The 12,350-nt window shown below is 50.0% G+C and overlaps 1 protein-coding gene across 1 annotated transcript in view; it reads right to left on the bottom strand.

Moving 5' to 3' along the window:
- LOC144671543 (glutamate receptor ionotropic, kainate 5-like) overlaps window positions 1-12,350 on the bottom strand; it is a 484,710-nt gene that overhangs the window by 119,867 nt on the left and 352,493 nt on the right. Inside the window, exon 17 of the mRNA XM_078533496.1 lies at window positions 8,696-8,921. Coding sequence (XP_078389622.1) covers window positions 8,696-8,921 — 226 coding nt within the window. The remainder of the gene's footprint in view (window positions 1-8,695; window positions 8,922-12,350) is intronic.

Below are 12,350 nucleotides of genomic sequence, written 5' to 3'. Positions count from 1 at the left end.
CAGGTACACACAAACACAGACACACACACGCAGACACACTTTCACATTCAAGCATGCACACAGACACCCACAGACACACACACAGCTGCATACACACACACGTGTACAAAGACACACAGACACTCACACAGGCACACGCAGACACACACAAAAAGTCACACAAACACACACATACACACAAATCACACATACAATCATACACAGACACAATCAAACAAGCACACACACATTAATCACACATAAACACTCACAGAGATACACACACTCACATACAAACACACACTAACACACACAATGCAAACACATACACACACTCACAGGCACACACATGCACTCACGCACTCACATGCACAAACACACAGACATATGCACAGGCACACCTGCACATGCATGCACAAACAAACAATCACACAATCACAAACATGCACACACTCACACAGATATACACACACACATACTCACAAACATACACTAAAACACACTCACACAAACACTGACACACACAGACACACAAAGACACACATACAGGCACACATGCACAAATGAGTGCACAAGCTCAGACTCTCACACACATACACAAACACCCACACATGCACACAGAAACTCACACACAGACACACGGACACACAGACATTCACACACACTCGCACATGCACACAGATACACACCTGCACAAATGTGTGCACAAACTCAGACTCACACATGCACATACAGACACTCAGGCATAGACACTCGGGCACAGAGACACAGACACACACAGCCACACATGCACAACCGTGTGCACAAACTCAGACTCGCACACACACATGCACACACACACAATCACTCTCACACGCACCCACTCAAATCACACATCCACAAATGTGTGCCCAAACTCAGACACACACTGTTACAGGCACACATACATGAACACACACATACACACAAATGCAAATCACACATATAACCACAAACAGGCACACAGACACTCACACAGGTACATACACATAAACACACAGACACAAACACACACAGGCACACACAAATGCACACATAAACACACACAGGCTCATACTCACACACAGACACATGCACACACACTCTCACACACAAACATACATGAACACACATACACACACATACAACCACAAACAGACACACAGACACTCACACAGATACAGACACATAAACACACACACACATCACACATACAATGACACAAAGACACTCACACAGATACACACACATACAAATACACACTAACACACGCACACACTCATGCAAAAACACACGTGCACAACCACAGGCACACACACATTACAGGCACACACATGCTCACACACAATCACACACATGCACACAAATGCATGCACAAGCACAATCACACACAGGCAAACATGCACAAACTCAGACTCACACATGCAGACACAGACACACACTCGCACACACACATCACAGATACATACTTGTGCACACACATGTACAAACACAATCCCATGCATGCACACACTCACACACAGACACACACATGCACACAGCACATGCAAACACACAAAAATCACACATACAATCACACACAGGCACTCACACAAACACACACTCAGACACAGACACACACACATGCACACACTGTCACACGCATGCACATACAAACACATACACTCACAAACACACACACAGGCACATGTGCAAACACACACACACACAAACACACACATGCACAAATGAGTGTGCAAACCCAGACTCTCTCACACAGATACACAATCACATGCGCTCAGGCACATGTGCACACAGATGCACACAGACACACACATATACACATAGGCACTCACAAACAGGCACACAGACACACTCACACATGCACTCATACGTATAGGCACATCTGCACACACATGCACAAATGTGTGCCCAAACTCAGACTCACCTGCACACAGTCGCAGACACACACACAAATGCGCACACAAATCACACATACAACCACACATAGACACTCACACAGATGCACACACACACATACATACAAATGCACACTAACACACACACACATTCACAGGCAGACATGCACACATATGCTCAGATGCACAAATACACAATCACACACTCACACAGATACATACATACTCTCAAATATACCCTAACACACACTCACACACACATATGTGCACACACACAGACACTCGCGCACATGCACACACACAGACACTCGCACACTGGCACACACACACAAAGACACACAGGCATACACATTCACAGACACACATGAACAAACATGTACATGTGCACAAACTCAGGCTCACACGCACAGACACACGCACACAGACACACACATAAATCACACATACAATCATGCACAGACAGATGGACACTCACGCAGGTACACACACCTGAACACACACACACACACACACACACACACACACAAAGTCACACAAACACACACACACTAATCACACATAGACACTCACCAGATACACACACACACAGACAAGCAGGCACATATGCACACATATGTACAAACATGCAATCACACACATGCACACACTCATACACACATGCACACACACACTCCGGCACATGCGCACACATGCATACAGACACACACACACACTCATGCATGCACAAACATGTGCCCAAAGTCAGACACACACACACATGCACACACACAGACACTCACACACAGCCACACACACACGCAGACAGACACAGACATTCACACACAGACTCTCACATTCACACAGACACACAGACGCATACAAAGACACAGAAACAGATACACGCACAGACACTCCCAGACACACAAAAAGTCACAAAAGCACAAACACACATGCACACACACAAATCACACATATACACACACGTGCGCACACACACACAGACATCCAGACACACACGAACACATGCACAAATGTGTGCACAAACTCAGGTTCACACACACAGGCACATGCACACACACAAACACACACAGACACACAAACATGTAGACACACACAGACATTCACAGACACACTCTCACACACTCTCACACAGACACATGCACAGACACACACACACTCTCACACCAACACATGCACACACAAAAAGTCACACAGACACAAACACACAGACAAACAAATCACACATACACAAACACACAGACAAACAAATCACACATACAATCATGCACAGACAGACAGACACTCACGCAGGTACACACACCTGAACAAACAAACACACATAGTCACACAAACTAAGCACACATAGACACTCACACATAGACACTCACACAGATACACACACAGACACGTAGGCACACATGCACACACATTTACAAACACTGAATCACATACATGGACACACTAATACACACATGCACACACACACTCAGGCATATGCGCACACACACAGACACTCTCACACTTACACATGCACACACAGACACATGCACAGGCACACCTGCACATGCATGCACAAATATGTGCCCAAACTCAGACTCTCACAAACACAGACACAGGCACACACACACAGACACTCATACACAGCCACACGCACACACACACAAACATTCACACACACATTTTCACATTCACACAGACACACACACACACTGATGCATACACACAGAATCACACAAAGACACTCACACACACACACAAAAAGTCACATCAAGCACAAAATCACGCATACACACAAATCACACATACAATCACACACAGATACACACACCTGACACACACACACTCAAACAAGCACACACATACTAATTGCACATAAACACACACACAGATACACAGACATACAAACACACACAAACACACACACAAAATCACAGGCACACACATGCACTCACGCACTCACACGCACAAACGCACAGGCATACGCACACCTGCACATGCATTCACAAACAAACAATCACACACACACACACATGCACACACTCACACAGATATACACACACACATACTCACAAACATACACTAAAACACAGTCACACAAAAACACACACAGGTGCGCATGCACACACGCACTCACACACAAAGACACACATGCAGGCACACATGCACAAACGAGTGCACAAGCTCAGACTCTCTCACACATACACAAACATCCACACATGCACACAGACACACACAAACGCACACAGAGATTCACACACACTCACACATGCACACAGACACACACACACCTGTACACACATGCGCAAACTCAGACTCACACACACATACACAATCACTCTCACACATACCCACTCAAATCACACATACAATCACACACAGACACAAACACACACACGCTCAAAAGCACATTAACACGAGAGGGGGAGCTGCAGATTCCCCAAAAGAACCAAAAGGTCCCAAGGCCAAAAGGGTGAGATGGGAACAGGGGAAAGTCACAAACAGACCTTATGGCCTAAGGAAAGGCATGGACCTGGAAAAGGTTCTGTTAAGAGAAGTTAAGAGTGAAGGGAAGACAGAAAGGCTCCAAGCTTAGGATTTAAAGAGACAAAAGCTGCAGAAATCGGATTTAAAGTGAGAACAGCTTGCAAGAGGCAAGAAGGTCCAGGGAGATGGCTGACGGTCTGTAACTCTTTGCTATGAGCATGTGAAGCAGTGGTACTATTGACGGCTGAGTTGGTGAGAGAGTGAGCGTGTGGAGGACAGCTTAAACGTATGTGGTGACCCAGGGGAGAGGAACATCAGAAGGAGAGTTCGAAATCCTGAAGGCGAACCCTTGCAGAAGGAATTGGAAAGTAAGCATCAGTTTGGGAGAAGATTCCAAGGCAAGGTCTTGGAGAGTGGAGATTGGAAACCCTCGTGTGAAAGACGGAATTCAGTGAGACTGGTTGGCTCACGGTGTGACAAGCATCTTGGGGGGAGATGAGGAGAGATCCACAGCATCTGGTTGAGCTGGCATCTGTCACTTGCTTTCAGAGTGTGTCTGACCACAGGGTGCCGAATGGTACATGGGCTGTGTACTGACTGTAAAATATAAGATAGCCTTTGTAGCTTGTGTTATCTTGACAAATTCATATATATCTGTAAAGGCATAGTTGTGAGTAAAGGGGTATTGTAATAAAGTTAATCTTTTTCCTATGGAATAAAGGTTTTATTCATTTGGTAAAAGTTCATCAGCTGATCCCATGACTCTTGTTCAGTTGCTACTCTCCACGTATCTAAACAAACAAATAAAAGTTAGGGTCTAGGAAGCTGGATTCCACTCTGGGATCAGGCTTGTCCAGGGGTAACCTCAGCTGGGGATAATAAAATACACAGAAACACACACAGACACATAATCACTCACACACACACACAGAAACACACACACACAGACACACAATCACACACACACAGAGAAACACACACACACACACAAACACAATCACACACACACATACATAAAGGGGGATGAATGAGGAGGCGATAGTATAGTAGTGTTGTCACTGGGCTAGTAATGCAGAGACCCAAAGTAATGCTCTGGTGACCCAGGTTCGAATCCTGCCAGGCCAGTTGGTGGAGTTTGAATTATTATTTTTTTAAAGCAATGAAACCATTGTCGATTGTTGTAAAGACCCATCTGGTTCACCAATGTCTGTTGGGGAGGGAAATCTACCATCCTTACCTGGTCTGGCCTACATGTGACTCCAGACCCACAGCAATGGGGTTGACTCTGAAACGGCCAAGCCAGACACTCAGTTGTAACAAAGCCACAAAAAAGGAATGAAACCGAACGGACCACTCGGCATCAACCTGGGCACCGGAAATGACAACGGCAAACTCAGCCCTGTCGACCCTGCAAAGTCCTCCTGACTAACATCTGGGGTCTAGTGGCAGAATTGGGAGAGCTGTCTCACAGACTAGTCAAACAACAGCCTGACATAGTCATCCTCACAGAATCATACCTTACAGGCAATATCCCAGACCCCACCATCACCTTCCCTGGGTATGTCCTGTCCCAGCGGCAGGACAGACCCAGCAGAGGTGGCGACACAGTGGTATACAGTCGGGAGGGAGTTGCCCTGGGAGTCCTCAACATCCACTCTGGACCCCAGGAAGTCTCATGGCATCAGGTCAAACATGGGCAAGGAAACCTCCTGCTGATGACCACGTACCGCCCTCCCTCAGCTGATGAATCAGTGCTTCCTCCATGTTGAACATCACTTGGAGGAAGCACTGAGGGTGGCAAGGGTGCAGAATGTACTCTGGGTGGGGACTTCAATGTCCATCACCAAGAGTAGCTCGGTAGCACCACTACTGACCGAGCTGGCCGAGTCCTAAAGGACATAGCTGCTAGACTGGGTCTGCGGCAGGTGGTGAGGGAACCAACAAGAGGGAAAAACATACTTGACCTCATCCTCACCAACCTGCCTGCTGCAGATGCATCTGTCCATGACAGTATCTGTAGGAGTGACCACCGCACAGTCATTGTGGAGACGAAGTCCCACCTTCACATTGAGGATACCCTCCATCGTGTTGTGTGGCACTATCACCATGCTAAATGCGATAGATTTCAAACAAATCTAGCAACTCAAGACTGGGCATCCATGAGGTGCTGTGGGCCATCAGCAGCAGCAGAATTGTACTCGAACATAATCTGTAACCTCATGGCCCGGCATATCTCCCACTCTACCATTACCATCAAACCAGGGGATCAACACTGGTTCAATGAAGAGTGCAGGAGGGCATGCCAGGAGCAGCACCAGGCACACCTAAAAATGAGGTGTCAACCTGGTGAAGCTATAACACAGGACTACTTGTGTACCAAACAGCATAAGCAGCAAGTGATAGACAGAGCTAAGAGATCCCACAACCAACAGATCAGATCTAAGCTCTGCAGTCCTGCCACATCCAGTTGTGAATGGTGGTGGACAATTAAACAACTCACTAGAGGAGGAGGCTCCACAAATATCCCCACCCTCAATGATGGAGGAGCCCAGCACATCAGTGCAAAAGATAAGGCTGAAGCATTTGCTGCAATATTCAGCCAGATGGGCCGAGTGGATGATCCATCTCAGCCTCCGGAGGTCCCCAGCATCACAGATGCCAGTCTTCAGCCAATTCGATTCACTCCACGTGATATCAAGAAACAAATGAAGGCACTGGATACCGTAGCAACAGCTATGGGCCCTGACAATATTCCAGCAATAGCACTGAAGACTTGTGCTCCAGAATTTGCCGCGCCCCTAGCCAAGCTGTTCCAGTACAGCTACAACACTGGCATCTACCCGGCAATGTGGAAAATTACCCAGGTATGTCCTGTACACAAAAAGCAGGACAAATCTAACCCGGCCAATTACCGCCCCATCAGTCTACTCTCCATCATCAGTAAAGTAATGGAAGGGGTCATCAACAGTGCTATCAAGCGGCACTTGCTTAGCAATAACCTGCTCACTGATGCCCAGTTTGGGTTCCGCCAGGGCCACTCAGCTCCTGACATCATTACAGCCTTGGTTCAAACAGGGACAAAAGAGCTGAACTCCCGAGGTGAGGTGAGAGTGACTGCCCTTGACATCAAGGCCGCATTTGACCGAATGTGGCATCAAGGAGCCCTAGCAAAACTGGAGTCAATGGGGTTCAGGGTGAAAACTCTCCACTGGTTGGAGTCATACCGAGCACAAAGAAAGATGGTTGTGGTTATTGGAGGGCAGTCATCTCAGCTCCAGGACATCACTGCAGGAGTTCCTCAGGGTAGTGTCCTTGGCCCAACCATCTTCAGCTGCTTCATCAATGACCTTCCTTCCATCATAAGGTCAGAAGTGGGGATGTTCGCTGATGATTGCACAATGTTCAGCACCATTCACGACTCCTCAGATACTGAAGCAGTCCATGTCCAAATGCAACAAGACCTGGACAACATCCAGGCTGACAAGTGGCAAGTAACATTCACACCACACAAGTGCCAGACAATGACCATCTCCACCAAGAGAGAATCTAACCATCGTCTTCTTGAACCACTAATGGCATTACCATCACTGAATGCTGACTTGGAAATATATCGGCCGTTCCTTCACTGTTGCTGGTCGAAAATCCTGGAACTCCCTCCCCAACAGCACTGTGGGTGTACCAACACCACATGGACAGCAGCGGTTCAAGAAGGCAGCTCACCACCACCTTCTCAAGGGGCAATTAGGGATGGACAATAAATGCTGGCCCAGCCAGCGATGCCCACATCCCACGAATGAATAAAATAAAGCCTTGCTCCCGATACCATGCTCCCTATTTCTCCCTTGCCATTTTATTGTGAGGCTTGTTACACACCCTCTTTCCAATCACCCTATCATAAACTGTCAGAGGAGACTGAACAGACTGGGGCTCATAGCTTTAAAAGAACCCTGAGGTGTGAACTGATCAAAGTCTGGAAAGTTACAAATGGCATTCGATAGGGGTAGAGGTAGAGAAGATATGGGGGAGACTGGAACTGGGGCCATCAATATAAAATAGTGACTAATGAATCCCGTGGGGAATTAAGGGAGAAATGTCTTCACCCAGAGAGTGGGGAGAGTGTGGGAGTCGCTCCCATACAGAGAGTGGTTGAGCTAAATATTATTATAGTACTGGTGGTGGGGAGGGAGCTGGATAAACACATGAGGGAGAACAGAGTAGGAGGTGAGTGGGGTGAGGAGAGGAGGGATGGACGGGGACTGATGTTGAACATTAACCCCAGCACGGGGCAGAATGGCCAGTTCCTGGGCTGTCACACGATGCCTCAGCCCCTGAGGCAGGTATTGAGTTTTCACACCTACCCAGCGGCATTCCGATCCCGTAGCCCTTGGTGTCCAGCAGGCCCCCGATCTGGGTCAGGTTGCAGTTCCTTATCCTGTGATACTCGTTCATCGTGGACTCCAGGAGGAAGGCGTACTTGGAGTTCAGGACCCGGGCGATCCCTTCTTCAGTGGTCTTGACGATGACGCTGGGCTGCTTGGAGTGCATGTAGTTCCACATCCGCTGGTAGGTTTGGTACCGGGAATTCTGCAAGAGGGGGAGGGGGGAGGAGGTGAAGTGGGGGGCGGTGGGGGGTCGGTGGTGGGTAAACAGACAAAATCCATCAGGACCCAAATAGGAAAATACACTGCCTAGAGCTCCGGTATTCCTGACCCCCAGTCTCCCAGTGTCCCAGACCCCCCAGTCTCCCAGTGTCCCAGACCCCCCAGTATCCCAGTGTCCCAGTGTCCCAGACCCCCCAGTCTCCCAGTGTCCCAGACCCCCCAGTCTCCCAGACCCCCCAGTCTCCCAGACCCCCCAGTCTCCCAGTGTCCCAGACCCCCCAGTCTCCCAGTGTCCCAGACCCCCCAGTCTCCCAGTGCCCCAGACCCCCCAGTCTCCCAGTGCCCCAGACCCCCCAGTCTCCCAGTGTCCCAGACCCCCCAGTCTCCCAGACCCCCCAGTCTCCCAGTGTCCCAGACCCCCCAGTCTCCCAGAGTCCCAGTGCCCAAGTCTCCTAGTGTCAAAGTCTCCCAGTTTCAAAGGCTCCCAGTGCCCAGGACTCCGAGTGCTCAAAGCTCCCAGTGTCCCCGTCTTCCAGTGCCCCAGGCTCCCAGTGTCCCAGGCTCCCAGTGCCCCAGTGTTCCAGACCCCCAGTATCCCAGTATTCCAGTGCCCCAGTCTCCCAGTGTTCCAGACTCCCAGTGCCCCAGTCTCCCAGTGTTCCAGACTCCCAGTGCCCCAGTCTCCCAGTGTTCCAGACTCCCAGTGCCCCAGTCTCCCAGTGTTCCAGACTCCCAGTGCCCCAGGCTTCCAATGCTCCAGTCCCCAATGCCCCAGTCTCCCCATGTCCCATTTTCACAAGCTCCCAGACTTTCCCTAGTCTCCCAATGTCCCAATGCCTCAGTCTTCCAGTGTCACAGGCTCCCAGTTTCCCAGTTTCCCAGTCTACCAGTGCCCCATTCTCCCAGTGGCCCATTCTCCCAGTGTCCCAGTCCCCCAGTGTCCCAGTCCCCCAGTGTCACAGGCTCCCAGTGCTCTGGTCTCCCAGGGCCTTAGGCTCACAATGTCCCCGTCTCCAAGTTTCCCAGTCTCTCACTATCCCAGTCTCCAATGTCACCTTGCCCCAGTGTCCCAGTGTCCCAGACTCCCAGTTTCACAGTTTTCCAGTGTCACAGACTTCCAGTGTCCCATTCCCTCAGTGTCACAGACACCCAGTCCCCCAGTGCTCCAAACTCAATGTCCCAGACTCACAGTGCCCCAGTCTCCCAGTGTCCCAGTCTCCCAGTGTCCCAGACTCCCAGTGCCCCGGTCTCCCAGTATTCCAGACTCCCAGTGCCCTGGTCTCCCAGTGTTCCAGATTTCCAGTGCCCCAGTCTCCCAGTGTTCCAGACTCCCAGTGCCCCAGTCTCCCAGTGCCCCAGTCTCCCAGTGTCCCAGTCTCCCAGTGTCCCAGTCTCCCAGTGTCCCAGTCTCCCAGTCTCCCAGTCTCCAAGTGTCCCAGTCTCCAAGTGTCCCAGTCTCCAAGTGTCCCAGTCTCCAAGTGTCCCAGTGTTCCTGTCTCCCAGTGTTCCAGTCTCCCAGTGTTCCAGTCTCCCAGTCTCCCAGTGTTCCTGTCTCCCAGTGTCCCAGTCTCCAAGTGTCCCAGTCTCCAAGTGTCCCAGTCTCCCAGTCTCCCAGTGTTCCAGTCTCCCAGTCTCCCAGTGTTCCAGTCTCCCAGTGCCCCAGTCTCCCAGTGCCCCAGTCTCCCAGTGCCCCAGTCTCCCAGTGTCCCAGTGTCTCTGGCTCCTCCCCTATCACTGGCCACAGTTGCCCTAATTGCACAGGGCCTGAAACCAATATTCAATGATTTTCCATTGGACCAAGGGCTTTGCATATCTCCTGCTGTTTGCTTTGACCCGTTCCCATTCCAGGCGGGATCTAGCTAGGTCACTTCACTCTCATCACATTCAAACCGTGCTCCCACTCAAACCGCATGTGATGGCCTCTGTTCCCTCACCGCTAGACTGCCAGCGGACCCTGGGGATTTTTTTTGTTAATTCACGGGATGGGGGGTATCGCTGGCTGGACCAGCCTCGATTGCCCATCCCTAATTGCCCCTTGAGAAGGTGGTGGTGAGCTGCCTCCTTGAACCGCTGGTGTAGGTACACCCACAGTCCCGGACTCACCACTAAGTCCAGTGTGACCTGCCCCACTGCTTAGTGCAACAGACAATATTCCAGTTAACTGGCCCGAATGCACTCTAGAAACTGCTCCCCTTCCCATCCGGAGCTGCTCTCCTTCTCCCAGCCCATGTGGAAATTTAAGTCTCCCATTCTAGCAATGGTTTTACCCTGTTCACCCTAGTCACACATCCCCCGTTCCCTCTCTCTCCCCTGACCCATATCAACAATGCTGACCACAAAATGAATGGTCTGTTGTAAAAAAAAACCCACCTTAGAAGGGAATCTGCCCCTCTACACGTGACTCCAGACCCACAGCAACGTGGTTGACTCTTAAGGTCGCCTCCCCGCCCCCACCTTCCCAAAATGGCCTAAGAAGCCACTCAGTTGTGCCCAAGAAGGTGGCTCACCTCCACTACCACCCCCCTGACAGATAACAGACTGAACTCCCTCCCTAACAAGCACGGTGGGTGACAGACTGCAGCGGTTCAAGAAGGCACCGCCTTCTCAAGGGGCAGTTAGGGATGGGGTATAAATGCTGACCTCGCCAGCGAGGCCCAGATCCCGTGAATAAATGGGGTTCGGGGCAACTTCCACCTCACACCCTTTGCTGTTCCTTTATTCAACTCAGAATGCTCCCGCTGTCCAAGTTCCTATCTCGCTGCTGTTGTAATTCTCTCTTTGACCGACGTTAACGCGCTCCCACTCATTTCCAACTTCCCTGCGCTTTCTAAAATCTCCTGGGCGTGTCCCAGTTCACTCAGGGAGGCTGAGTTGCTGTAGCAACATGCACATTCTTTACTAGCATGCCCCAGCCTGGAGCTATGGGTAGTGTATTGACGGTAGAAACTCCAACAGTTTCCTCCATCCTATGGCTGACCAGGGGTCTCTCCCACTCTTACCACCTGCCATTGGCCTGTGTTAGAAGGCTTTACAGTTTTGGCCACATTACAAACACACCTTCCAATGGCCATCAAGTCCTGGGTTGGGACTCGAACCCAGAGCGTCTGGCTCATAGGCAGGGGCACTGCCCTCCTGCACCAGCAGACTTCCGAATAACTTATATCTGGAATATTTACCCCCATGCCGCGCCCATATTGTAGTCATATTGGTCACCACCTCGTTCCTTATAACTCATGGTCGGGGGGGAGATGGTGGCGTAGTGGGAATGTTGCTGGGCCAGTAATCCCTGAGGAATGGGTTCATAATCCTCCCATGGTAGCTGGTGGAATTTAAATTCAATTAATAAATCTGGAATGTAAAGCTAGTCGACAATAGTGACTCTAACAACAATTGTCAGTTGTGGGAAAAACCC

Source organism: Cetorhinus maximus, chromosome 33 (genome assembly GCF_964194155.1).
Source record: "Cetorhinus maximus chromosome 33, sCetMax3.hap1.1, whole genome shotgun sequence".
In the NCBI taxonomy this organism is placed as follows: Eukaryota; Metazoa; Chordata; class Chondrichthyes; order Lamniformes; family Cetorhinidae; genus Cetorhinus; species Cetorhinus maximus.
This window is presented reverse-complemented; position numbering and strand designations above follow the sequence as displayed.